Source organism: Furipterus horrens, unplaced genomic scaffold (genome assembly GCF_987537825.1).
Source record: "Furipterus horrens unplaced genomic scaffold, mFurHor1.1.pri manual_scaffold_13, whole genome shotgun sequence".
NCBI lineage: Eukaryota > Metazoa > Chordata > Mammalia > Chiroptera > Furipteridae > Furipterus > Furipterus horrens.
Window position 1 is genome coordinate 47,756,388 of NW_028327183.1, and position 27,836 is coordinate 47,784,223.

Here is a 27,836-nt window from a genome sequence, read left to right on the forward strand (position 1 = left end):
GTCTGTCTGTCTGTGCCCCCTGGTTGTCTGCCTGTTCTCTTTCTTATCCAGCTTTTGAAATTTGTTCATTTACTAATCTAATAAACATTTACTAAATGCCATCTGTGGGCATGTCCTGTTTATTGGGGTGTCTGAGTTTGTGTGTCTACCTTTACGTCTGGGCACACTGTCTTTCTGCATCTGGGACTCCTCTCTCTCCCTCCCTGTCTCTCTCCCTCTCACTGCCACTTCCCTCTCTGTTTGTACATTCATTGTTTCATTTATTCCTACAATGTAGCAAACATCCCCTGAGGCCCCTGAGGAGTTCACAGTCTGGTGGGGGAGACAGACAATAGCCCAATCCAGGGAGAACATGGCCGGAAGACAGAGGGGTGCTTGATGCTGAGTGGGGGTGGGGGACTGGGGAGAGAGGAGTTCCCAGAAGTTTTGGGGAAGGGCTGATGTTTTGTGTCTCTGGGTTTGGAGACATGGCCCCAGGATTGCAGCCTGTGTGTGTCTGAGTATGTGGGTTATGTGTATCGGGGTGGAAGAAAAGAAGAGAGATCAAGAAGCCATGTGTGCCAACCTCAGGTTAGACCACAGTGTGGGGGATGGGGCAGAAAGAGAGCCAGCAAAATGCAGATTCTTCCAATATTAAAGGCTGTAGGTGGCTAGCTGCCCCCTCTCTCAGACCCAGGAGTCCAGGCCCCCAGCCCCTCCTCCCTCAGACCCAGGAGTCATCATGGCCCCACCAAGAATATCTAGGAGGAGACCAGCCCTAGAGAGGGAGGGCGGAGGTGGAGGAATCCTGCCAAGCTGGGGAGCTGGGATGCCTGGAGCTTGGCAGGGAGAACGAGCCAGGCAGAAATCAGAGCAGGAGGAGCTGTCCACGGTGTCTCTGCTCAGCTCCAGAACCTGGCGATGGAAGTCTCCAGAGCCATCCTGCTCTGCCTCTATGGGGCTGTGCTCTGCCTAAACAGTATGTGGACTTCCACTTATTTATTTATTTATAGGGAGAGGGAGGGAGAAAGAGAGGGAGACAATGTGTGGTTGTCTCTCGCGTGCCCCCAACAGGGGACCCAGCCTGCGAGCCAGGCATGTGCTCTGACTGGGAATCAAACCATCGACCCTTTGGTTCAAAGGCTGGCACTCAATTCACTGGGCCACCACAGCCAGGGCAGTCTTCTGAGTCCAATGACAAGAAGGGCCTCGTGGGGACCTTGACTCCTGGGTCTGAGGGAGGAGGGGCTGGGGGCCTGGACTCCTGGGTCTAAGAGGGTAGGGACTGGTGGCCCAGACCCCTGGGTCTGAGGGAGGAGGGGCTGGGGTTCTGGACTCCTGATCCTTGGTCACGGAGAGGCTTGGAGACTGTGTCCTCTTCATTTCTCTTCCACTATCAGTTTCTCCATTTTCCCTCTTTCTGGCACTTCAGCCTTTCTCACCCTTCTTGCCCACAGCCCCATTCAAGGTTACTTCTGGGGAGCAATGGAGGTTCTTTCCAAACTGTCAGGGAACCTTGGCCTCATCCTCAGCCAACCCCTCCCCCTAGTTTGGGTAGGAACAGGGACATACTCATGGGGACTGAAGTGGTTACAAACACAAGGAGTCGGAAGGTGGAAAGGAGCTGTCTGCACACAACTGACTTATGTGCGCATCTGTGCGAGATAAGCCTGGGTGTGTGTGTGTCTATGTGTCACCATATCCTGTGGGTCTCTGTGCTTGTGTGCGTTTCTCTGTATCTGGTTTTGATGTCTGGGTGTTTGAACCAGTGCTTTTATGGGTGTGTTTATCACTCAGCTTCACTTTTTTAATAAAAGAGCTGCATGTGTGTCTCCCTTTGTATTTGTGCATCTCTGTGATCGGTAGGCCTATATTTATCTCTGTGTACATGCATTGGGGTATTTTGATGTGTATCTGTTGCTCTGTGTACCTGTGTCTTCATATCTATCTATGATTTTAAATTGTATGTTTTTGCGGGTCTTTTTTGTGTACCTCTAACTGCACAACTGTGGTCTCTCTACGTGTGTGTCTGTGACACTTGGGCCTGTTGTTGTTTCTCTCTGGCTTTGACTTCCTGCGCTCCTGGGTCTCTGCGTGGGGTTATTTGTTTCACATCTGCAGGTTTTTCTCTCTGTGAGTAGAATTTTGCATGTGTGAGGTGCTGTGCTTTCGTCTGGGGGTTTCTATGGGAGGGTCTGAGTGCTAGTTGTTTTGTGTGTGAATAGAGCCTTCAGATACTGTATGTCCATCTGCGAGGTTTGCACGAGCCTGTCAATTTTGTCCTCTTGCATTTATGTCGGTGTGTAAGTGTCCTGTGTGTATCGCTGGGGTGGTTGTGTATGTGTATTTGTGGGACGAGATTGCACATCCCGCTGCCTGTATTGTAGTATCTGTTTTCCTTCAAGGGTCTTTAAGTGCAACTGAACCTCATGAGTGTAGTTGGGATAGGGACCAGCAGAGCAGGGGTGAATCACTTCCTCCTTATTTACATCTTAGCTTCCTGGAAGAGAGTCCAGCCCTGGAACAGCCTGGGTGGGGAAAACTGGACTGGCAGGTGCACAGAGGCCATTACTCTGTCACCAGGGAGAACAGCCATGACCAGCGGTGGCAGCAGATGCTGGTTCTCTCAAGGCAGCAAGGCCTGTCTCCCCTCAGACAACAGCTTGGCCGCTGTGGCTGTCATATGCAGGGTGGAGCCCTGAGAACCTGGGACAGGCACATGCCTGGCCTGCTCCTCTCACCCCGCCCCTGCTCCTCTCCTCAGTGTCTCAAGCCCTGCAATGCTACAGCTTTCAGCACACCTACTTTGGGCCCTTTGACCTCAGTGGCATGAGACTTGACAACATCTCCTGTCCCTATGGATGCTCTGAGGCTGTCATGTCACTGGACACTGGTGAGGAAACAGGAAAAAAAAAGATGGGGTGCAGAAGAGAAAGCGGTGGGGGACAGGGACAAGGATGAGAGACTAGGGAGGGAGGGGCAGAGCCAAAGGGTTGGGGGGAATTGGATAGGAGAGGAGGGGAAGGACAAGGAAGGAGCTGGGAGAAAGGGAAGAGAAGAGAAAGAAACGGGTGGATGAGGGTGAGAGGTGGGGAAGGAGGAGGAGGCAGCAGGCAGCCAGGAAGAGGAGGTGGGAGAGGGGCGAGGAGGCGGAGAAGAGGAGAGCAGGGGAGGACAGGCGAGGGCAAGGGCTCAGGGGAGGAGATGGCCAGGGAAGGGGAGTGGGAGCGGGAGGCGGGGAGGAAAGGGCAGGGCAGGAGGGAGAAGGAAGGTAAGTGAGAGGGGAGAGGAGGAGACTGGAGAGAGGGGGGCAGGTGGAGAGCAGAGGTGAGAGGGAGGGGGTGGGAGAGGAGGAGGAAGGGGGGGAGGAGGCAGCCAGCGCACTGGCCCGTCCCCTCCCGCGCGCAGGGTACCGCGCCTCGGTGACCATGGTTCAGAAGGGCTGCTGGACCGGCCCGTCCACCGGCCAGATGCAGTCGAACGACAACGCGCTGCCGCCCGACTACTCGGTTGTGCGCGGCTGCACGACCGACTGGTGCAACGACGACCTCCTGACCCACGACTCCATCCCCAACCTGAGCCCAGGTATGCCCACGGCGGGGGCGGGGCGCGGGCGGGGCCCCCGCGGGGCCCCTCCTCCCGGCTCGTTGGCATCCAGCCCCCGCGTCCCGGGAGGCGGGCGCCCCGTGCAGCGCAGGACCCGCGCGACCCGCGGGGAAACCCTCACCCGGGTGTGAGTCCACGCTCTCTTGCCAGCGCCCAACCCCCAGACGCTCAGCGGCATCGAGTGCTACTCCTGCGTGGGGATCCACCCAGAGGACTGCGCCCCGGAGAAGTCCCGACGGGTGCAGTGTCACCAGGACCAAAGCGTCTGCTTTCAGGGCAATGGCCGAATGACCGTTGGTGAGGGGCTGGGAGGGCAGGAGGGCCCGGGGCCGGGTAGGCCCGTGGGCAGAGGCACCAGGCAGGCCTCACGGGTAGACAGGGCCCCGAAGGAAGAGCTGTGGCCCTCCGCTGAGGGAGAGGGCATGGCCCCCGGCCTGGAAGGAGAAGGCAGAGCCCGGTCAGAAGGAGGCGTGACCGGGCACTGAGGGAGGAGGCGCGGCCCTAGTCTAAGAGGGGAGACTGGACGCAAGTCTTCGGCCCCAGTCGTGGCCCTGGTCTCCTTCAGTTCTGACCCCTCCTGACCGTCGTCCCTGTCTCCAGGCAATTTCTCCGTCCCCGTGTACATCAGAACCTGCCACCGGCCCTCCTGCACCGTCATGGGCACCAGCAGCCCCTGGACGAACATCGAGCTGCAGGGCTCCTGCTGTGACGGGCACTTCTGCAACCGGGCCTCCATGAGCCAGCCCTTCACCATGGCTTCCGCCGCCACCCCTCCCCTGGCGCCGCACATCGTGGTGGCCCTGCTCCTCACGGTTCCCCTGCTGGTTGGCACTCTGGGAGGACCCCTCTGCCTCTCCCTGTAGACAGCCTCTCCAGCCTCTTCATGAGCTGGATGCTTGGCGCAGGGCGCACACACACCCCTCACTCCTCTCCATCACTCCGGTGATGTGGGAAATGATGTCAAACAAGGGCTGCATTCCTGCCTCTGTCCCTCCCACTTCCCTGCCGCTGCCCTGCCCTCACCTACTCAGCAGGCCTGGGGGCAGCTGGGCGAGGTCCCCAGCATCCCAGGGCGGGGAGGTGCAGCCACATCCTGCACTTCATGAACAGCAAACCTGGTCATAGATATTATTTGCTGAGCACCAGCCAGGCCCCAGCACCCCATGACCCTGCTTCCTGTCTCTCCCTCTGAGCCTAGGAGCAGCTCCAGTGGGGAACTACATGATGTCTTTATTAGTATCATGAGAGGCTCGAGAGGTATCATATCATAAAAGTTAAGGGCCCACACTTTGGCACCAGGCTGAATGGGTTCGAATTCCAGCTCTACCTTTTAGTTTGTGGGGGATCTTGGGCAAGTTACTTAACTTCTCTGTACCTGTGTTTTCTTGCCTGTAAGGCAGAAGTGAAAATAAAACCTACGATAATGACAAAACCTACTTCACCATGGCTGTAGTCAGGATTTAATGAGCTGAACACAGAGTACCTGGGACACAACACTTGCTCAGCATAAGTGGGCTATTGTCACAATCCCTGTGTGACAGATGAGCAAATGAGAGGTCCAGGCCCTTGCTTGAGCTCATGTAGCCTGTGCATGGACAGTCAGAAGTGTGATTCCCAGCCTCGCGAACCACGAGGCCACCCCACCTCCCAAACACATGGGTGTTGATCAGTGTGACAGAAACACACTTGAGGCAATGCTGAACCAGGCAAACTTCTCCAACCAGTGAAGATTAGAGAAGACTTACTGGAGGAAGCAAATCTTAATCAAACTCCTAAAGCATAAAGAGATGTTGGCAAAGCGAAGTAGGAGGAAGAGTGTTCTAGGTGAAGGGGACTGCCTGGATGAAGACCCGGAGGTAGGAAGGACCCCAGGCTGTCCAGGACACTAAGGTGAGCACATGAACTTCATCCTCCTGTGCACGTGATTTTCAAGGCCCTTTCACATCCTTTTTCCCACTGGATCCTCCCAACGACCCAGTGAGGCAAGCAAGAAGGGGAGTTGCACCCCCATTTTGCAGACAGGTTGCCAAGGCACAGTGATAGAGTGATTTCAGAGTGGGTGGTGGAGCAAGGATGGGCCCCCACACCTGCTCACTCTCCCCCAAAGGGCAGCCTTGTGGGGCAAAGGGCATCTCAGAAACACTGCCATGCTCCTGTGAGGTCAGAGGAGAAGGATTCTAGATGTCTCCACGTCCTGACATAGAAGGGGAAGCTGGGTGTCATTACTTGGTCAACATCACATTTACTGAGCACCTACTACATGCCAGGCACTGTTCTAGTTGCTGGGCATACAGCACTGAACAAAACAGGCAAAAGTTCCAACTTTCAAGGAGCTGACCTTTCTAGTGGGAGAAGCAGACTTGGATTTTATTGCAACTGTGGTTTAAAGATACGATAGCCAGTCTGATGGTCAACTTGGTTAGGCAACAGTCGTTATTCGTCCAAAATGCTAGTTCCAGTGTTACTGCAAAGGTATTTTGTAGATGTAATTGAAGTCCATGATCAGTTGATGGGAGATTATCCTACATCATCTGGCTGGGCACCGTTCAATCAGTGGACAGGCCTTAAGAGACAAGCTGAGGTTTCCTGGAAAAGAAATCTGCTTGCAGACAGCCACGTCAGCCTGTGCCTGAGAATGCCACCCTGCCCTTCCAGACAGCCTGCCCTGCGAGTTGTGAACTTGTCTGGCCAGCTCCACAATTGCATAAGCCAGTTCCTTGCCATAGTTCTGTTGTTCTGCTTGATCTAATACTGATACAGAATCCATGAGGCTTTATAGCAGGGGGTTACCATGACTATATATATGGAATTCTATATTATTGTATATAATATGTGCATACATATATAATGAATATACATATAACATTATGGGTATTTTGTAGTTTATATAATGCTATATATTATAATATATGTAATTATATACATATATAATTGCATGTAACTTCATCCAGATATAAAACACAGCAAAATGCATACAGTGCAATTTTTCTGTGTGTTACACCCAGGTAACTTCCACTCAGATCAAGATCTAGGACAGTTCCAGCCCCTGCTCCAAAGCCTCCCTCCTAGCCCTTCAGAGGCTCTTCCCTAACCTGGAGGTAGCCATTGCTCTGACTTTATCACAAGTGAATGTTGCCTTTGTTTGCACTTCATATAAATGGAGTGCTGCAGCATGTCTGCCTGTGTACATGCTTCTTAAGAGAATCCCTGTGGCAAGAACAGAAGCCGAGACCTAGGAGGTGGATACTCACCAGTCTAGGCATGTGATGACGGCGGAGGCCACCTGGGAGTGAGAACAGTTGGAAACGGGATCGATTTTGTTGGTGGAGCTGGCAGGACTTGCTTGATCCGTTGGTGAAAGGGCGTGAAGCGAAGAAAAAACAACTCCGAGGTTCTGGCCTGAGGGACGGGGTAAATGGTGGTGCCTTTTCCCCGAGAGGGGAGCAGGTGGAAGGGAGTGAGAATCAACATGCTGAATCTGATTCAGTTTAAACTAAGAGCGCTTCGGTTTGCACAGGTCCCTGGGTCCTAGACATGACCTCCTGCACCGCTGTGAAGCAGTAACCCCATCTCCCCTTGGTAACTGAGCTCAGTCACGCCAGCAGTATAGGAATCCTCTTCTTTGCCTGTTGGTTCCGTGGTGAGGAGCCCAAAATGGCCAGGTGGCTGACTCGTCTTCCAGTTCAGTGGAATTGTCACTGTGTCCTCTAGAGGGAACCAAGACCGCCAACCCAGCAGAGCTTAAAGTCATGGGGGTGGGAAGCAAACATTCTGCGCGTGGGCTTAGGTGTCTGTAATAGTGAGAGGAGCCCCTGCCACCCCTTGCCACGCAGACCCATGTATTCGGGTAATGAGGGAGTCAGCACTCGAAGCACGCGCTGCATCCTGTGAGACGGAACCCCATCCTCCGAGGGTCTCGGCAACAATTACTGAGTCACTCCACTCTTTATCAGGCACTCTTCTTCTGGTGACAGGGTATGAGGTAAGACCAGTGACATTCACGGGCCTGAGCCCATTGCCACACTTCATTCACTGGTCAAAAGTAAGGCTGTGTGCAACATGCAGTAAAGGAGGAGACATCCTGCAGCCCTGTGGCGGGGGTGGGGGGGGACTTGGTTGTGGGAGGAAATGGGAGAGCCCTGCACCCTCGAAGCTTCCCTTTACACACAGTGGACCACTTAATACATGGATCTTGGAAACGCAGCTCAAAGGTGGTGGGGAACCGGCATTGCCGAACACGGACTTAGACTCATCGGTGTCCATCATTCACTGAGATCCTCCTGTGTTCCTGGCCAGGCACTGGGTACTGGGGCCGTGGAGGTGAGGCCCAGTCTGACGGGAGAGGCAGATCCATGCTCAGACAGCCGTGAGCCTACGGCGGAGAGATGTGCAGGGAGAAGAGGAGCCAGTGTTGGGGAAGGGACATGTAGGGGCTGGTGCCAGAGGGAGGAGAGCCTGGTGACGGGTCTTAAAGCATGCCAGATGGACAGAAAAGGGAATGATGTTCCAGGCAGAGGGCCCAGCTCATGCAAATAGAGATGCAGAGGCAGAAGTAATCTTGCTAGAGATTCAACAAACATTTGTAATTCAGCCTTCTGTGCTGGATGATTCTGGGGAACCCTACCCCTGAGGAGTTCCAGGTTGGACAGGGGACATGACTGGGGCCCAGATGGGTGCAGCCCCAAGAGCAATCAGGGCAGTAGATAAGGAGGGTGCTTGTGCTGGAAGGGTTGTAACGTAGAGAAGAAACCTCTTACTGGACGGTTGGGGCATTGGGACCTCAGGGGTCACTTCATAGAGAACAAAGTGGGTGCTGGGTCCTGAAGGATGAGTAGGGGGTCACCAGGCTAACAGAGTGGAGAACAGCATTCCAGTCAGAGGGACCAGCCCATGACAAGGTCTCGGGAAACTTGATCAGATGGCAGAGAGACATCAGGACGCTGGCAGAGACCAGTGAGAGGCAGTGCTACAGAGGGGGACACTTGGCAAACCTTTATAACCTATTCTCTGAGCTGGGTGATGCCAGGGACCCAGAGATGAGTCAGACCCCACCCTGCCCTTCTGATCTGGAAAGGGGCAATCACAAACCTGGAAACTCATGGTGGGCAAAGCATGAAGTACGAGGGTCTAAGGGAGTTCCAAAGAGGAAGACCAAGGAAGGCCTCTGATGGAAATGAATCTCTGAAAAGACACCTAAATGACAAGTGAGAATTGGCAAAGGAGCAGGAGGAAGGGCATTTCAGGTAAAAAGGACAATGTGCCAAAGGCTTGGTCTGTGTATAAAGTATGAGAAAGGAAGATGAGGATGAAGAGGGTGGCAGAGCCCCTGGGAGTGAGGATAAAGTTTCCTGAATTTTTCCCCATGGCCAATGGGGAGCTACAGCAGGACTTAGAGCGTGGGAGAGGCATGGTCACAGCCAGGTGATGGGAAGCTCTCCCTGCGGCCATACAGGGGACAGGCCGGGGGAGTGAGATTGAAACCAAGGAAACCAGGGAGAGGTTAGTGATGGGGTCACTCACTCTTGGTTTCCAGGGTCAGGAGGCAATTAGTGTTGAAGGGCTTGGAGGGAGAAGGAGAGATTGAGAAAACAGAGTGTGTGAGGGTTGGGGGTTAGGAGGAGCAAAGTTCCTTACAAGCGAGGATAGGGGTTTCCTCTGGAAGCCGGGAAGGGGTTTGTGGTCAGGAAGATTCTGGGGAGTGGTGATCCTCTCCCTGGGTGTGTGTGTGTGATGATTTCGTGGGGGTTCATTATAAAATTATTTGTCCACAATGTGATTCTATATTTTAGGCACTTGCTGCATAAATGGTAGATTTCATACAAAAAAAAAAAAAAAAGATGTCAGCAGCAAAGTCAAGGGCGAAGCCCAGGTCTTTGGACTCTCGTATCGTGGCTTTTTAATCTTTGGTGATAGGGGTCAGAACACTGTCTGTCTCTGGTTCATCAGTTGGGACAGGGGGCCAGCGAGTGAGCTGTGATGATGGGGATGCTCTATACATGGGAAGACCTGCACCAATCTGTACACTTAAGATTTGTGAGCTTAGCAATGTGTAAGTCATAATCAACAGAAAGAAACAAAATTTTAAAGACAACATATAATTAAATGATATCATGTCTGGGATTTGCATTAAAATAACGGAGGAAGTGAGGAAGTGGGTGGAGACAGAGATGAAATGCAATTAACTATGTGTTGGTACTTGTTAAATGGATCCATGGGGGTTTATTATTCTCTTCGGCTCCCTTCTGTATTTTGAAGTTTCCTGTGATAAAAAGGGTAGATACACAGGTAGATAGGACCAATACCTGCTGGACAGTGTCCCAGGCACTGCCTCCCTTCAGAATTCAGATGTCTGCCTTCTCTCAGTGATTCATACGATACATGCCAGGATCATACATCACCTTGCCCCTTTCCCCAGATTCGTCTGCCCTCCCCAGCTCAACAGAAGTGAGAGCCCAAGTCAGCACCAAGGACAGATCCGTAACACTGGGTCTCAGAACCACAGACAGCAACTCAACCACTGGGGGCACAAATGACAGGGGAAATGAGGAAATGCCATCCTCCCACCTCAGGGCGGTGTGGAGCAGGGTGAGAGGGTGGGGTGGAGGAGAGCCTGTCAGTGCCATCGAACAAGAGCACTCTTCCACCACACATCCGTTGAGCCTCTCCCAGGTGCAGGCAGAGCCCTGAACACGGGGATGGTAAGATCCCCGTCCTCATCAACTAGAAAAACAAGATAACAAGGTCATCTAGATTGTCTATGGTGCCAGAGAGGACCATTTTTGAAGAAATGATCAAGGAGGAGACAATATTGAGCAGAGAACTGGATAAAGTGAGGGAGTAATTCATGAGGGGATTGGAGGTAAAAGGCATTTAGATGAGGGAAAAGCGGGTGCCAGACCCTGAGGCAGGAAAGAGCTTGGCATGTTCGAAGACCCCAAGAATGTCCATGTGGTGGAGCAGCGTAAATGGAGGGGACAGTGGCAGGTGGGGTTTTGGCACAGTTGGAGGAGACAGACAGACAGAAAAACAGAACGAGGGCTGAGAAAACATTAAAAGCTACCTGTGAATGAAAGAGACAAGAAAGACTCAGAGACAAAAAGAAGCAAATGATACTAGCTGCAATTTATAAGGTTCAATTTCTGTGATCTATTCCATTACCTATTCACATACATATTCATATATATACTTACATTATGGGAAACTTCAAACGTAAAAGTGAGCTGGAGAGTATAATATTTGCTGTGTAACAAACCGCTTCAAAATTCAGTGTCTTAACGCAAAAAGTGTATTTTTTCTCATGATGCTGAGGGTTAACAAGGCACGTCTACTGGTCTCTGCAGAGGTCACTCATGCAGCTGCATTCAGTGGGGTTGGACTCGGGCTTTGGGCTGGGTGCCCTGACTCTTCTCTGCACGGCCCCTGCACATGCCTCGCTTGGGCTTCCTTGCAGCATGGCGGCCCTAGAGTTCTAAGAGAACAAAGCAGCCACATGCCAGACAGAGCGGGGTGACAATGTACCACAAGTGCCGACATACGCCAGGTCCTGTGATAAGGGCTCCAGATATTCCATCTCACCTAACCCTCAAGCATCCTTGTGACATAGTATTGTCATCCCCATTTTACAGGTCTCATAAGACACCCAGCTAGGAATAGTAGAGCTACACATGCACTAACGTCTGTCTCTAAACCAGAATGTGTGTCCCACACAAAAAGAAAGTCAGTGGCCATGTCACGGCTTGAACCAAGGTCTCCAGACTCCCAGCTTGACATATATTAATAATATTATGTAATTATGATATATAATTTAACATAATAATACACATCATTTTTTATTGGTGGGGAACACAAAGATACAAAGGAGAAAATAAGCAAAAAACAGAGAGAAGGAAAAAGGAGAAAAGAAAAAGATACGCACTTGGAGGCAAAGACCAGGAGACAAACACTAGGAAGTAAGGCCAGGGAGAGACACAGAAAGAAGCAAAGACTCACAGAGCCAGAGAGAGGGAGAGCGACGGAACCACGAGCCTTTTTTTAGCCTGGGAGCTCCAGGAGAGCAAGGGATTTTTTATTTTTATTTTTCCTGTTTTGGTATTAGAGCAGTAGCGGGCTCTCAGGCCACCAGGCCGGGCCCGCAGAGTGCCTGCAGTCCCCACGACCACCACCAGGTGTCAGTAGCCCGATGCCCTGAAGCTACCCACTGTCTAAACCCAAGACGGCCCGGAGGGTTTGCACAGGCCCCCGACTTTCAGGTTGCCTTTCTCCCGGCTCAGCCCCGCCTTTCCCTGCACCGGCCCTGCGCTACGGGTGACCTTTCCGCCTGAGACACCCTCTTCTTCGCTCCCCGAGCAGTTAAACAACCCTTTGTCCTCGGCCCCTTCCGGCTGGGCCCCAAGGCACCTGGGCCCTTTCCAGGCCCGGAGATGGGGTTGGGAGGAAGGTGGGGCCCCTGGGACGTCGCCAAGGAAAAGTCCCAGGGACTTTGGAGTCAGTTACTCTAGTCTTCCTGGATAAGGTGTCTGGGCCCCTCGCCCTGCTCCCTCGGGCCCAGGAGTCCAGGCCCCCAGTCTGCTGGTCCCTTCAACGTCACACGGGGGGGCCCTCGCTCACCTTTTCCAGGGGCCAGCCTCGGCACAGAGGTCTTCTGGTGTCCCTCCTCCCTCTCTTTCACAGAGGCCCCTCTTCCCCTCCACTCCCCCTTCCAGGACTGAGACCAAGGCTGAGTCACAGGAAGCTCTGGGGCCCTGAGTCACCCCCACCACCCAGTTCAGCCCCTCCCTGGGCTGGAGGGATCTGGCTCAAGCCATGTGTCCCACCAACTGACCCTCAGAGCCTGGAGCGTCAGTTTGGAGGCAGGTGCCCTTCTCCCTGCGTCCCCATTGTGCCCGCCCTGGCATCTGCCATGGCCAGCCTTTGCTCCTTTTCCCTCTTTTAGTCTCATGGTTTGTTTGAAGACAGAACCTCTCTCTGCAACAACATCCATGTCTTGATTCTGGCGTCTGCTTTTCTTTACCGCTGGGCATCTTCTTCCTCCATCTCTGATTTTTTTAAAATTCATTCTCCTTTCTTCCCTCCATCCCCTCCCTCCCCTCCTTCTCATTCTGTCTGTCTTGCTCTCTCCCTGTCCTCTGGCTGCACCAGTAGGGTCCCCCTGGGTGCCTCTCCGCGGGGTCAGTTCTCTCTGGTGCCCGCACTGAGACGCTGCTGTGGAGGGGCCGGTGTGGGCGGTCTCTGTCCATGGCCTCTGACCCAGGTGACCTCAGTCTCTGCGTCTCTGGCCCATGGCTCCTAAGTGGGGCTGGGTGGACCTGGAAAAAGCAAGGCTGTCCCCAGCTGCACCAGTGAACAGGACAAAGAAACTGAGGTAGAGACAGCATGGAGAGGCCCAGAGAGAGTGAGAGAGAATCGGAGACAGAGAGGCCCAAAGGGAGACCTGGAGGCAGGGAGAGAAACAGAGACCCGGACAGGGACAGAGAGAGACCTAGAGTCAGCAAGAGACAGAAAATGAGAAGAAAAGAGCACATACAGGGACAGAAACACAGAGACACAGACATCGGGAAACACAGAGAGGGCTGTGGAGGCCAAGAGTGACAGGGAGAGAGAATACGATAGAAAACCAGAGAGGGGCCCAGAGATGAAGACAGAGATGCTAAGGGAGACACAGAGACCCAGGCTGAGAGAGGCAGAGGCGAGACAGAGGGATGAAGAGCCAGGGAAAGAAGTGGAAACAAACAGGCAGAGAGAGTCAATGATACTTAGACAGAAGAGCCAGAGAGAAGCAAAGGCATAAAAGGAGAGGAACAGAGACAGAGAAAGACAGAATGAGGCAGAGATAAAGACACACCCAGAGGTTTCCAGAGCTGGAGAGACCAAGAGCGGAGTGGCAGGTGAGGCCCCAAGAACAAGGAGGGGAGACGGACGCAAAGGGACCGGGCCAGGCCCCATGGCGGCAGGCGGCAGTGGTGCCCGGCCTCAGCCTGCAGAGCGCCCGCCGGTGGCAGCGGTTTCTCTGAGCAGACACGCGTGTGGTGTCTGAGTGTGCCCGGGTGTGTCTCCCGCAGTGTCGCACTCTGAGTGAAGCCCCGTGTGTGCCACGGGCGGGGCACCGGCATGGGTTGTGTTTTTGTCACTGGGTGTGTCTGTGTCTGCAGTTTGGTGTCTCCGGGTGTGTCTGTGTGGGTTGTGTTGGTGTGTTGCCAGGCATGTCTGTGTGTGTCTCATTTCCCTGTGGTGGGCAGGTCCACAGAGGTTATGTCTGTGTGTTTCCCCAAGAGTGGCGTCCCTGGGACCATCGGCTGTGCCGTGAGATCAGCATGTGATGCTGTGTGAGGCATGTTGTGTCTCCACCACACCAGTGTGTCCCTGTGTGTTGCTGTAGGAAGCTTTCGATCTGTGTCTAAATGTGCAGTGTGCAGATCCACGTGTCATTTCTGTGCTGCTGTGTGTGGTCGCGCCCTACACTGGGTGTCACTCTGCGTTGCACGTGCTGCTCTGTGTGTCAGTGTGTGTTGTGTCTCTTTCTGGGCGTTGTGTGTGTGAAGCTGTGTATCATTCTGTGATGTGGCCCCACGTCTCATGTTGAGGTGTGTGTCCTTATTGGGGGCCTCTCCTTTCCCTGCTGGTAACTAACACAGCCTGGGTGTTCACACTCGCAGTGGGTTTGTTTGTGTGGTTGTGTATCACATTGCGCTGCAGGGTTTCCTCTGGTGTTGTGTGTGGTGTTGTTGCAGGCCTGCGTATCAGCTGTGTCCGTGGGGTCACATCTGTGTCATGTGACACGTGGTATGTGTCACAGGTGGTGTTGGGAAATGTGTGTCGATGTGTTTTGTGTTGCTGTGTGTTTGTGTATTTCTCTGTGCCCACTGTATGTGTGTGACCATGCATGTTGGAGTATATGGAGTGCCGGGCCGTGTGTGGCTGGTGTATGTGGTGCTTGGATGTGGCTTGTCAGTCAGAGGTGATACTGCACATTTTCCTCTGCACACACTGCACTTGGGCATGGGGTCTGTGGGGACTGAGCCCTCTCTCCGTCCCCCGGGGCGCCATTCTGGGCTGTGTCCTCTGCCATGCACCCCAATACACCAAAATGTCTTACTTCGGGCTGTGCAGTCTGGGTTTCTGTGTGCATCTCGGTACGATGTAGGTCCATGCCTGTGTCTGATTGGACACTTGAATGGCACTGTGTACTGGGGTATGTCGTATGTCGGGGTGAGTCTGTATGTGCTGTGAGTCATTCTCTGAGCATGTGTGTCCGTGTGTATTTCTGCATGTGCTGGGTCACTGGCAACGGCCATGGGTGTACCCCTAAATGTTGTGTGTATGCACCTGTCGGGTATCATTCCACAGTACGTAATGCTTGGGACTCTGGGAGTGCATTGTTTACACAGGTATGTGTGCGTGGTGTTGGGGCATCACTACACTGATACAAATTGTGTGTTTGTGGAACACTTGGTATTTGTTGTGATTGTGTGGCTATGTATGGCCTCATCCAGTGTGTGGCGTCTGAGTGTGGCTGTTTGTGTCACACAATGTTGTGCCCGTTGATCACAACACTTGTGCCTGCATGCGGACAATATCTGGGTGGCTCTGTGTGCCACAGGGAGCTGCCTGTCTCACTGATCCCAGCGTGTGTCACACCGAATGTGTGGTGTCTGGGTGTGGCTGTGGGTTTCAGAACTTGTTGGCAGTTGTGAGTCACTTGGTGTAGGCTGTGTTGTGTGCCGACGTGCATTAGGTTGTCCGTGACAGTGCTGTGTGAGAGTGTCATGTGGTGTCGGGTGTGGCTGAATGTAGGTATGTGTTACACAGTGCGGACAGTTGTGTGACTGTTGTGTGTCAGTGTGTCTGTATCCACGTGGATTCATGCTTCCTCCTTGCTCTGCCCCGAGACACACCCCAGCCCCTCCTTAGTCTGAGAAGGGAGGTTGGAGAGCCTCCCCTCTGCCCAAGGGCCTCCCTAGCCCCTCCCTGCCCTGCCCAGCCGTCACCACCCCCAGAGGGCACAGGCTCCGCTGTGCCTCAAAGCAAGAGCCCCAGAGCAACTGAGCAGAGCAAGCTGACGACCTGCAAGCCACAGTGGCTGCCCTTTGCGTGCTGCGAGGTGGGGGACCCTGGGCAGGAAGCTGGCTGAGCCCCAAGACCCAGTGGGCCATGGGCGGGGAGCTGGTGCCTGCCCTGGGGGCCCTGCAGCGGCGAAAGCGCCTGCTGGAGCAGGAGAAGTGGCTGGCCTGCTGGGCACTGACGCTGGCGGGAATTGGCATCGGGCTCATGGTACTGCACGCGGAGATGCTGTGGTTCGGCGGGTGCCCGGTGAGTGGAATCCGTATCCTGGGCCACAAGCGGCTGGGGGCTGGGACTCCTGGTCTGAGGGAGGAGGGGCTGGGGGCTGGACTCCTGGGTCCGAGGGAGGAGGGGCTGGGAGCTGGACTCCTGGGTCCGAGGGAGGAGGGGCTGGGAGCTGGACTCCTGGGTCCGAGGGAGGAGGAGCTGGGACTCCTGGTCTGAGAAAGGAGGGGCTGGGGGCCTGGTCTGAGGGAGGAGGGGCTGGGGCCCGGACTCCTAATCTGAGGGAGTAAGGGGCTGGGAGCTAGAGTCTGGGATCCAGGGAGGCAAATGTTGGGGGTCCCCTCTGCAAAAAGAAGGGAAGAGGGGGTCTCAGTGTCTCAGTCTTTAAAGGTATTGCAATTAGATAGCTGGAGGTGCGGGACCCCTGTAGTCAGGGGGACACGGCTGATCAGATACTCAAGTCCCCCAAGAACAGATTAGGGGAGCGGTAACCCTAGGTTCAGTGAAGAGCGAGTGAGGAGAGAGACTAACTTGTTCCAGTAGGAGCGGTGGCCCTTTGGTCCTTATCTAAACTCTAATGTTTATCCAGTACCGCAGCCCAAAGTGTAGCGACCAGAAGAAACTGACTGGGGTGGGAGTGGAAATGCATGCGCGCACACACACACACACACACACACACACCCTGTCCCACCTATAGCATTAAGAAGCTCAACTTCCCCAGAATCTATATGCTGCTTAATCTGGGAAAAAATGGCAAGCAGGTTTGTAGCAGCCTGAATTCCTGGGTCCCAGGGCAGGAGGGCATCCTGGGGAGGAGGCTGTGAGCATCTTTGGGGGAAGGAGCTGACTTTGAGGACAGTGAATGGAAAGGGAAGGGACAGGTGGGGCCAGAACAGGTCTGAGCAGGTTCCCAGCGCATTCCGGCCCTGGTCAGGGCAGCGATGGGGGCACATGGGAGACATGGGTCAGAATTAGTGGCTCGAGGACAGAACAGAATTGCTCAACAGGAAAGGAGGGGCTGGAGACCAGTCTGGAGTAAGTAAGGGATGTGGAACTGGGCTGGTTGGGGGGCAGTGATTTGAAGACGGAGTTGGGGGGATTCTTGGGGGATGGAGGCTCAGGCGTGGGATTTGGGGGTGAGGGAGGCAGGCAGCTCTCAAGTGGGCAGGAGCCGCATGGAAGGTCAGGGCAGGCTGGCTTCCTCTGGCCTGGAGGCCGAGGCGAGGACAGCGAGCACTGAGGGGGTGCGGCAGCCGGAGCCCATGCCAACAGGAAGCATGGCCGGGCCTACCCGCTGCTCCCACGCTCCAGCACCCCTCCCAGCAGGGGAGGTGAGGACATGGGAGCCCTGGCAGATATGAAGGGACAAGGGGGTCACTTCTACCCCTCCCCCCACATTCTCACTTCTCGTTTCTTCCTTTCCTTTTCCACCTGCCAGGCTTCTGCCTCCAGCAGTGGGACTCTGGGGAAGCTGCTATAGTTCTCTGGGCCTCAGTTTTCCCATCTGTAAACTGGGGGTGAGGGTTAAATACATGATTCCAGGGGTCCTCCTCAGCCCCGTTTCCATGGCTGCCTTGATAAGAGCCATGTCCCCTCCCCACCTCTATCTCAATCTAATGAACTTATTCTGCAGGGACCAAGACACCTGCTCACCATCAGGGAGGGGCTGCAGGAGAGGCAGGTGCCAAGCTTCAGGAGCAAAGGGGAGCAAGACAGAGATGTCAGAGGGAGGTGGGGGCATGTCCAAGAACTGGAAATGTAGAGATGACCACTGGAGAAGTGGGCTACAGTGTGGGGAGGGGGGTTGTGTCTAGTGGGGTGGAGCTTGGGACAAACTAAAGAAAGAGATGAGGAATGGGGTGCCAGAGGAGGATGAATGGGTGGGGGAGGGCTGGGGACAACAGCACCATTGTTCAGCAGGTGGGGGGGCAGGCCCCCTGGGGCAGGAAACTGGCTCTCTTTCCCTACACAGAGGCAGGCCCTGCTCCCTACAGGGGAGCTGGCAGCATCTTAGCAGAAACAGGTGTCTTAGGAGAAACAGGTGGGAGCCCAGGTGGTTCCTTCCCCCTGACAATGCTTCCCAGTTAGGGATACTGCCCCCCAATTCCTCTTAGGGAATCCAGCAGTCCAGGTCCCCACTAAATCCTTTTTTTCAGGAATTCTAGATTCCTCCAAGTTATTGCCACACAAAGAGAGGGAAAAAACCTCCATGTTTCCTGGAGACCATGTGCTTCCGGCCAGATCTGCCCTGGGCTTAGAGCCAGGACAGAGGGCAGGAGGTGGGGGGCGGACAAGGGAGATGCAGGGCACAGGGCTCAGGGGCCTTTCTCTGAGCTGGGTCTGGGGCCTCTCAGGGACTCGGCCCCCTGTACGAGGGCAGGGGACGGTGTCATTCATTCCTTGGGGATTGAGTGATAGGCTCCCTGGGAATTGGGGCATGGGGTGGAACATAAAGTTGCTTCTAGGGCAGAACTAGCTGGGTGGGAAGGAAAGGGAAGGGAAGGGAAGGGGAAGGGGCACTCCCTAGAGGCCAGGTGTCTGCTTCTAGGCACACACCTGCACACACACACACAATTTTTTGTTGGGTAACTATTTTTGATGGGGAAGTGGATGGGGATGAAGAGGAAATGTGAGTTTCAAGTTCTCCTCTAAGAGATTGGGTCCAGGAGAAGAGCTGAGGGCACTGGCACCTGGGCCAGGGCTGTCCAGTTGGGAAGGATGGGGACCAGATGACGGTTTTGAGACTTCCCTAGAACTGAAACTTCAGGAGGAATGGGGTTGGGGTTTGTGGGGAGAGGAGGCTAGGAAACTGGGAATTGAGAAGGAAAGGCTGCTTGGGAGGAAGGTAGAGGGGGCTGATGGGTGGAGACCTGGGGTCTCACCCCTTTTTCTCTCTCTCCCGACAGTGGGCAGTCTACCTATTCCTGGTTAAGTGCATCATCAGCATCTCCACCTTCTTGCTCCTTTGCTTCATCTTGGCCTTTCATGCCAAAGAGGTCCAGGTAGGGCAAGCCTCGCCACAACCCCTTCCCTTCACCCCCAGCCCCCACCACATCCTGTCAGCTCACACTTTTCATCCTCCTCCTCCTCCTGGGCAGAGTAACGAGGTTCCTCTGCCCTGAGATGCGTCCACATCCTCCAGGAGGACCGACAGAGCCTCCTGGAGCAGCCCAGACCCTTCCTCCATCTGCAACCCCGGCGTCCCTTGCACACTCATGGATGCCGAGAGTTTCTGTCCCCAGGCCTCTGTCCACTCTGCCCCCAGGCAGCCTCACTCCAGGCCCAGCCTCCCAGATCTCTGTCCTTCATCCTGGGTCCCCAGGGCCTTCCCCACTCCTGAGCTCCGCACCTCTGTGCCACTATCCCCCTGACCTGGGAGCCCTCCCCAGCAGTGTCCTTTCTCACTGGGACATTCAGCTGCCTGTCCCAAATCCTGTTCCCTCCTTCTCCCCCCATATAAAGTGGGGGTTATTGGCCATGGGCAGCAATGTCCCTTGCAGTGCCTGGTATGGAAGAGGTGCTCAGTGAAAAGTGCCCATTATCATCCACAGCAGCCCTTTGAGCAGTTAAGTGTCCTGAGTTTGTTGCCCAGCTGTGTCACTCCCCACCCGAGAGACCGGGGCCTCAATTCCCACACCTTTAAAATGAGGGAGATAATACTTTCAATCTCGTCTGTTGTGAACATTCACTGAAACACAACATGGAAGCAGTGGCCGGTGCATGCAAAGTGCCCGTCAGTATTGGCTGTTGTCGTTGCTAATGGTATGACGACCACAATGACTATACGCGTGACCCCAGAAACAGGGCCAGGGGACAGCTTCATGGATGTGGAACATAAGCTCCAGGAAGGCAGGAGTTTCTGTCTTGTTCACCTCAGATCTTGGAACGGTCTGGGCGCACACTAGGCAGTCCCTACGTGTTCCTGGGCTGGAAGTTCTGGAAATGGGCTGACACCAGGAGGGAGGGAATTAGTGGGAGCGATGTCTTCCCCGGGTCCTGCCCTGCTCCGTGCCCACCCTCCTCAGGCCCACGCCCCTGCGCTATCGGCCTCCTTCCCTGGCCCGGCGGGCGCGCCCCCCTTATCTCCAGGCGCAGGCTGGCAGCAGCCGCCTGACCTTCGTGTGACCCAGCCCCCCTTCCCGCTCTGTGCCCTCCCCGCAGCTGTTCATGACTGACAACGGCCTCCGGGACTGGCGCGTGGCGCTGACGGGGCGGCAGGCGGCGCAGGTCGTGCTGGAGCTGGCGGTGTGCGGGCTGCACCCGGCGCCGGTGCGGGGCCCGCCGTGCACGCCGGGCTCCGGGGCCGCGCCGATCGCGGCGCAGCCCTGGCCGGGCTTCCTGAGCCAGGGGGAGGCGCTGCTGTCGCTGGCCATGCTGCTGCGCCTCTACCTGGTGCCGCGCGCCGTGCTCCTGCGCAGCGGCGTCCTGCTCAACGCGTCCTACCGCAGCATCGGCGCCCTCAACCAGGTCCGCTTCCGCCACTGGTTCGTGGCCAAGCTGTACATGAACACGCACCCCGGCCGCCTGCTGCTCTGCCTCACGCTGGGCCTCTGGGTCACCACCGCCTGGGTGCTGTCGGTGGCCGAGAGGTGAGGGTGCCCGGGGATGGGGCGGGCGGGGCGGCGGTACTAGGAGCGTTTGGGGAAGCCGCTTCCAGCAGCGGCGGGGTGCCACGCAGAGGAGAAGGCAGGCCGTCCACACTTGTCCGGGCCAGCCCCAGCCCTTCCTCCACCTGCAGCCTCCAGCCTCCCCGGCCACACACAGACCCTAGGAAGCCCGTCCCTTCCTGCTTCAGGTTTCCAGGTATCTATCTGTTCTATCTTGAAGCCCAGGCCCTGGGGCCTGGCCAAGCCTTGCATCTGCCTTGGAGGAATTAGCACAGAAGCACTGTAGCTGCTCACCGTGATGCCCGCACGGGGTGTTTGGGGGTCGTTCTGGAAGAGAATTCCCTTCAGGGAACTGGTAACCGATGCCAGGCTGCCTGATGCACATCTGTAACCTCATGCTGGGCCTGTCCCTTGCAGGGCCTCAGTCTCTCTCTCTCTCTCTCTCTCTCTCTCTCTCTCTCTCTCTCTCTCTCTCTCTCTCTCTCTCACACACACACAAACACACACAAATAAAGAAATTGGGGGTAACTTTAGCCCATGGTTCTCAAAGCATCACCTGAGAACATGTTGCAAACCCAGATTCTCAGGCCCCATCCACCCCTACCCAATTTAAAACTCTGACGGGTGGGGCCAAGCAATTTGTCCTAACAGGTGATTCTGATGCCCACTCAAGTTCAAGAGCCCCTGGCTTAGCGAACCTGGCAAAGGATTCTTGAGGGGAGGTGGAGAGGGAGAAGACTGGCTTTAGATCTCTCCTTCCTGAGCCCATTTTCTCATCTGTAAAGTGGGTCAATTTTACAAATTTCACTGTCTCTAAGAGTCTCCCTGGCAATTCTAATCTTTCATAATGTTAAATCTCTTTACCTCGCAGGACCTCAGTTTTCCCAGTTGGGAAATCAGTCAGGATCAGGGTCTGAATGGTCTCGCCACCATGTTTCTTATCTGAAAAATGGGAGGGTGGGGAGGGAGTCGCGTTTCTAAGTCCCAAGGCAGAAGTCTCCACACTTGACTGTACTTTGGAATGAGGGGGGCGGGGCTCGTTAACACGGCAGATTCAGCCCCACGTCCAGACGTAGTTTAGTGTATCTAGGACCATCGTGGATGGAAGTTTTCTCTGCTGGCTGATGCAAGAGGGGTCTGTGGGCCAAAGCTGGGCAAGTCCCAATTTTCCATCCCTTCCACGGATGGACCAAAATATCCCTTTCTATGAAGTGAGGTGCAAGTGCAGATAGGGTCATCTTTTTAGTCCTGATGGGGTCATCTCTGGGCCAGGCAGAGTCTTTGTGGAACTTAGAAGAAGAAAAAAGCTCCCATTTGGGTGGGTGCAACCCCCTGCCAGGGTCTGTCTGACACGTGGACTTCCAGGCTCAAATTCTGCCCCCTGTCAACCCCTCACCCACATGAATGCAGCAGCCTTGGTGGCCTCACTGAAGCCAAGCAGGTGTTGGAACTGGCTGCCCCAGGTTCAAGTCCCACAGCCCAGAGTGGCTGAGCATCGAGCCCAGCTCTCTCAGCAGAGAGGAGGCCAGGCAGGCTCTCCAAAGTCCGGAACTTACTGGCTTTTTTTCTGGGTGCTTCCTGGGACTGTGGGTATGTTTTAGGAAGGAGGGTGTCAGGTACTGTGGGAACCCCAGGAGTGGGGTTTCAGGACTAACTCATCCTTCCCCACAGGCAGGCTGTTAATGCCACCGGACACCTTTCAGACACTCTGTGGCTGATCCCCATCACCTTCCTGACCATCGGCTATGGGGATGTGGTGCCGGGCACCACGTGGGGCAAGATTGTCTGCCTCTGCACTGGAGTCATGGTGAGTACAGCCACCTCAGGGATCCTGCCCCTATTCCAAGCTGGTCCTCCCCTGACCCCAGGGAGCCATGGAGCCAACACAGGCAATCAGGGACACCTTCCACAAACTTGGGTTTCTGGTCTCTCACAGCCCCAGTCCCTCTCCAGGACACAGACCCCCAATCCCATTTCCTATTAAAACCCAGGAATCCATCCCCAAAGTCCTTGCTCTCTCCAGAACCTAAGACCTCAGCCCTCATCCTCCTTAGGGACACAAAGCCCCTGACTTCCCAGCCTCATATCCTTCCAGAGTCCAGGAACCCCCATCAGGTCTCAGGCATCCTGCCCCACCCCCTTACCTCCCAATCATCTAGGGCTCAGGCACTGTTTCCCAGGGCTAAGACCTAGGAATCCAGTCTCCAGACTCCATCAAGGCTATAGAGTCTAATCATGAAGAGCATAGCTGTGGGGCCAGGCTGCCTGGGTACACATCCAGCTTCTGGCACTTCCTAGCTGGAAGCAAGCCATATAATCTCTCTGACCCTCAGTTTCCTCATCTATAAAATGGGTTACTTATACTAGTGAACTCTTCATGGGGTTCCTGAGAAGATTCAATGAGTTCACACATGCAAAGGGTCTCAGACAGGGCCCAGCACATAAGAAATGCTCAGTAAATAGGGTGGGGCTGGAGAGGCTGTTATTGTAACTGGTCCCAGGCATCTGCCACCGTCACCCCAGCTCCTGTGCCCTCAAGGATGAGGCAGGGGCTCCCCAGCCCCAGATAACGCCTCCTGCTCAGAGCTGGCCTCCTCCTGAATCCAGACATTCACCTCTTCCCCTTCATAGACCCAGGCATCCAGTTCTCCCCATGCAACCCTTATCTCCCTCCAGGACCCAGCACCCAATGCCTTGGCCTTCACCTCCCCAAGAGATCTGGCTCCCCTTACCTTCAGGGTCTCAGGCCACTAGTCTCCAGCCCTGATGGTGTCCCAGGAAGGACATGTTGAATCCCCAAGCCTTGGGCCCACAGGTGATAGGTGGGGTGGCAGGGAAATGTCACACACACACACAGAGTGATATCTGTGACAAGGGAAGAGGTGATGAGACTCCCTCCTCATTTAACAAAAGGAGAAGCTGAAACCTAGAGATAGGTGATCGACTTCGGTTCACAGCCCACCCCTGGCCAAGAGCTTCCCTGGTGCCATGGCAGTAGAACTACCGAGCACACACTGTGTGCCAGTCTCTGTTCTAAACACGTCCCAGGTGTGAAATTATACAATCCACAGGGCGCTGCCGTGAGGACATTTTACAGAGAAACTGAGGTGCTCGGAGTTTCAATAATTTGCTCAAAGCTGGGTTTGGAAGCCAAGCGGTCCCAGAGCTAGTGTTTGTAGCCAATAAATTCTTCTGAGTGGTCAAGAGCTGAAACACATGGCATTGGGGAAGCTTCAGAAGAGAGTTCCTTCCACCTTAAGGAAGAGTGCCCCGGTGCCATGGAGCAGTGGCGGTCTGATGGGGCCTTGCAGGATCAGAGGCCTTGGGAAAGGGAAGGGAGAAATATGAGTGTTCAGACCAGGTGCTCAGGCAGGGAGACCATTTGAGGCCGAGGCTGCGTTGTCTGGGAGGGAGGCTGGGCCGAGGAGGGAGAGGCCAGGATCTTGGGAGGCCTTGAAAACCAGGCTCAGAAGTCTGGGGCTGTGGGAAGCTGGAAGAGCAGGAGGTGGGGGGCAGGGTCACAACTGGGGTCAGATCTCCCCAGGGTCAGGGCATGGTGCGTGGAAGGCTGGAGATCATCCAAGAGGCAGGCAGGGCCAGAGCTGGGCAGAGGCTGTGGGCGTGGGAGGAGGGTGAGGGACACTCGGTGACCAGATGGCCAACTGGGTGTGAGCAGCAGGGAGGAAGGGGCCCTGCAGGGGCCTGGGGTCTGCCTCTCACCCACACCAGCCCTCCTCTCCTCCTCCAATCACAGCCTTAATGAGAGAGCACACTCTGATGGTGTAAATATGGTCTCAGACATGCAATTTCTGATCCTTGCCGCACCCCTTTGAGCTGTTTGCTTATCTGTCAACCAGGGGTGGTCAGGCCTGCCTTCTGTGGCTGTTGAGAAGGTTCTAGGAGAGAGTTGGTGGCACGGGGCGGGCCACAGAGCCCCACAGCCCTGTGCCACGGTGCATGCCATGCCCACAGGGCGTCTGCTGCACGGCCCTGCTGGTGGCCGTGGTGGCTCGGAAGCTGGAGTTTAATAAGGCAGAGAAGCACGTGCACAACTTCATGATGGACATCCAGTATGCCAAAGAGGTGAGGACTGCCACCCCCTGCCATCCCCCCCTCAGGCCTGGGAGTCCGGGCCCCCAGCTCCCCTTCCCAGAGCCTGCACTGACACTGTGCCACCACCACCCCCCACCCCCACCCAGATGAAGGAGTCAGCTGCCCGAGTGCTACAGGAGGCCTGGATGTTCTACAAACACACACGCAGGAAGGACCCTGGAAATGCCCGCAGGCACCAGCGCAGGCTGCTGGCCGCCATCAACACGTGAGGGCTGCTCTGTGTGTGTGCGAGCGTGCACCCACGTACACCCGTGTTCCCATCTCCTCCCTGCACGCACACCCACGTGTGACTGAACAGATGTCCGCCTGGACCTCACAGTGACTCTGTGTCTGTGGTGGTCGATTTTGCGTGTCTCAGGGTGTCTGTGGGCCTGGGAGGTGGGCTTGTGGGTGCAGGCCCTGCCCCTCAGCTCTCTGACAACTTTTCCTCTTTGTACTGTGAGTACAGGAGTCTTTCCTGCCCTCACCCCTCCTCCGAGCTAGGGCCACATCTGGGGATCAGGCTTATAGGACAACTGACCGCCTCCTTCTTCCCACAGGTTCCGGCAGGTGCGGCTGAAACACCGAAAGCTCCGGGAACAAGTAAACTCCATGGTGGACATCTCCAAGGTACCAGGATCCGTGGGAGCGGGTCTGGGGAAGAGGGAGGCTGGGGCTGCGGGCAGGGGATCTGGCCCTGGAATGGGGAACACTGGCCAGGGCCTGGCACTCACAGGTATTCAATAAAGGTCTGTGGTTGAATGAATGAATGAAGCAATACTGAGTTTCTTAAACTCATGTACGGTACAGAGAGATCCTTTTTAAACTTAAAAAAAAAAAATTGCACAAAGAACTCCAGTGTTTGGTTTTAAATTATTTTTTATTGTCAGGTCACTTACATATAGACGGATATAAAATTCCTTCCAACTCTGACTCTTATACAATAATAAAACCAAAGCAAATTTACAAACCAAGCCCAAACACACATGGTAAAACCCATAAAATGCAAATTAACAACACTGATGTGGGGAAGGATGAGATTGTTTCAATAAAACTCAATCTCTGCTGCTCTTGTGAAGGGGTCGCCCAGGGCCGCAGGTGCTTCACTGGCCTGGCCAAGCGGCTCAGCTTGCCTACCTCCTGCCGGGACCACTTGATCCCACCAGTGCTCAGGGACAGTGACGTCACACCCCTTGGCTTAGACCATAGCATCTTTTGCTTATCCGGTGGCCTTTGCTTTTTCTCATTAGTCCGTGACAATTCAAACAATGGCCCTTGGCATCAATGCCAGGGTAAACAAAGTCACAGATACAGACCTCCACAATGCACCGCTCAGTGAGCTGACGGCCCAGACCTACCAGAATTGACAGGTGCTAACTTCCTAGGATTATTGAATCATAAGACACAGAATTAAAGAATTCTCACAGAAAGCTCACACACCCAAGAATGAAGCTGTGAATCCTGGCTGGAGGAGGGAAAGGGCTATGTGGATTTTGAAGCCAGGCATTCACCAATTCCACAGATTATTTAGTGAGTTACCTACTACATGCTAGGCCTTATTCTAGGTGCTTCCTTGGGTGTGTCCATTAACTGCTCCAGGCCTCAGTTTCCTTGGCTATAAATGTAGCAAACAGGATTCTCATTCCCCATGGCTTTTGGGACTTCAAACCACACATGGAAAGCACCTGGCCAAGCAGCTGGCGTGTGTTAGGGGGTCAATAATTGCTAACTGTTATGATTGAGGATGGTCCTCGAGGACCTGTAATGATTTACTCAATGGTGGATCCACTGCCTTCTCCACGGGACAGAGGGCGTACCCCAGCCCCCTCACACCTCCGACCCTCTCTCTGCCCAGATGCACATGATCCTGTGTGACTTGCAGTTGGGTCTGAGCAGCTCACACCATGCCCTGGAAAAGCGGATTGACGCACTGGCAGGGAAGCTGGACACCCTGACCGAGCTGCTTAGCACTGTCACGGGGCCGAGGCAGCTTCCAGTAACCAGCCAGGAGGCCACATAGCTGGTGAGGAGGCTGGCACTTGGGCAGGAAAGCATCAACACCCGACATGGTGAAGGGGGTGGGGGATGGCCTGGGAGCAAGGCCAACCTTTTTTTTCCGCTCTGGCTGAGTTGGGAGGAAAGGACCCAAGTTCTGGACTGGATGGGTAGTGAAGGGAGCAGATGTTTTTTTCTCCCCTTTGCTGACCCTCAATATCCTCTCCCTCTGTTTGCTTGGAATTTCTCTCTCTCTCTCTTTCCCTGCCTGTCCTGGGCATGTTCTCTAGCGCTTTCCGAATGTTCGCCTGCCCATGATCTCTTGGTGCCGGGTACACGCACACTCTTCCTTCCTCGTCTGCCCACTGGTTTCTGTCTGTCTCCACTCCCGTGTCCCCTCCCTTGCTCCTCCTTTGGTGTCTGGCCTGCCTGTCCATCCATCTCCCTTTGTCTCCCCAGGACCTATGGAGGAAGAGCCAGGCTACTTTCCCCAGAATTGAGGTCAAGGACATTCTTGTTTCTACTCCTGACCCAGCCCTATGATTAAAGCACCTCAAATGCAAGGACTCAAGGGGCCCCACCTTGGGATGGGCTGCCTCAGCTGCTGGAGGGGACAACGGCTAAAGGAGGGAGGCTGTGACCCACCCCTGGGGCCCCAAATGGGAGAACGGTCACCACTGCCCCACCTATCCTCAACCAAAACATCCTCACAGTGCTGCCACAGATGACCACCAGCTTTCAGTTCGAAGTGGGGGTCCCTGGGGGCTGGGCCATCTGGGGCCCAGAGGAGGAAGGGACTGGTGGCCCCGAGTCCATGATCCTGGGCGCCTCCGTTGCCCACTGGTGGGCAGAGCCGAAGGAACCAGGCCTGAAGCAGGGACGAGGCAGGTGGCGGCGCCCCCTGGTGGGAGAGCAGGAGGACTCCATTTTTCTAGAGTTGCAGAGAATATCGCCGGGGGGGTGAAGGGGCTCACCAATCTCTGCTCTTACACTTTGTAATAAATGTTAAACAAAGAAAAGTTGCTGTTTATTTCTATACATTTCCACACTTCAAAGAGGCAAATCATCCAGTGGAAGGCCCTTACCCTGTCCTGTCTGACCCTCAGTTTCCCCATCTACGAAACAGGCCTCCCCTAAATGCCCTCCCAGGTCTGCAGGCCGAGGAGTCCTCAGCCACTCCCCCGACCCCAGAGGAAGACCCTGGCTCTGCCATCCACTGGCTGTGTGATTTGGGGCAAACAGATCCACCTCTCTGAACATTTTACCTCCCCTGTA

At 54.9% G+C, this 27,836-nt stretch overlaps 2 protein-coding genes across 3 annotated transcripts; both read left to right on the plus strand.

Moving 5' to 3' along the window:
• Positions 1-811: 811 nt before the first annotated feature.
• On the plus strand, positions 812-5,026 carry LYPD5 (LY6/PLAUR domain containing 5). Its single transcript, XM_090260592.1, has 5 exons — positions 812-958; positions 2,744-2,872; positions 3,388-3,564; positions 3,736-3,882; positions 4,186-5,026. The coding sequence occupies exons 1-5, from the start codon at positions 901-903 to the stop codon at positions 4,446-4,448; spliced, it is 774 nt and encodes a 257-aa protein (XP_090116718.1). The 5' UTR covers positions 812-900; the 3' UTR covers positions 4,449-5,026.
• Positions 5,027-15,552: 10,526 nt separating this feature from the next.
• KCNN4 (potassium calcium-activated channel subfamily N member 4) lies at positions 15,553-27,154 on the plus strand. Of its 2 annotated transcripts, none has more exons than XM_090259798.1 (9): positions 15,553-15,891; positions 18,774-18,869; positions 20,029-20,456; positions 22,146-22,281; positions 24,447-24,557; positions 24,674-24,792; positions 25,127-25,196; positions 26,422-26,589; positions 26,852-27,154. In XM_090259798.1, exons 1-8 carry the CDS (start codon positions 15,733-15,735, stop codon positions 26,584-26,586), a joined length of 1,284 nt encoding a protein of 427 aa, XP_090115924.1. In that variant the 5' UTR covers positions 15,553-15,732; the 3' UTR covers positions 26,587-26,589; positions 26,852-27,154. The 2 variants fall into 2 exon arrangements, with proteins under 2 accessions (XP_090115924.1, XP_090115923.1); XM_090259797.1 differs by having other exon boundaries at positions 15,554-15,891; positions 27,021-27,154.
• The last annotated feature ends 682 nt before the right edge of the window (positions 27,155-27,836 follow it).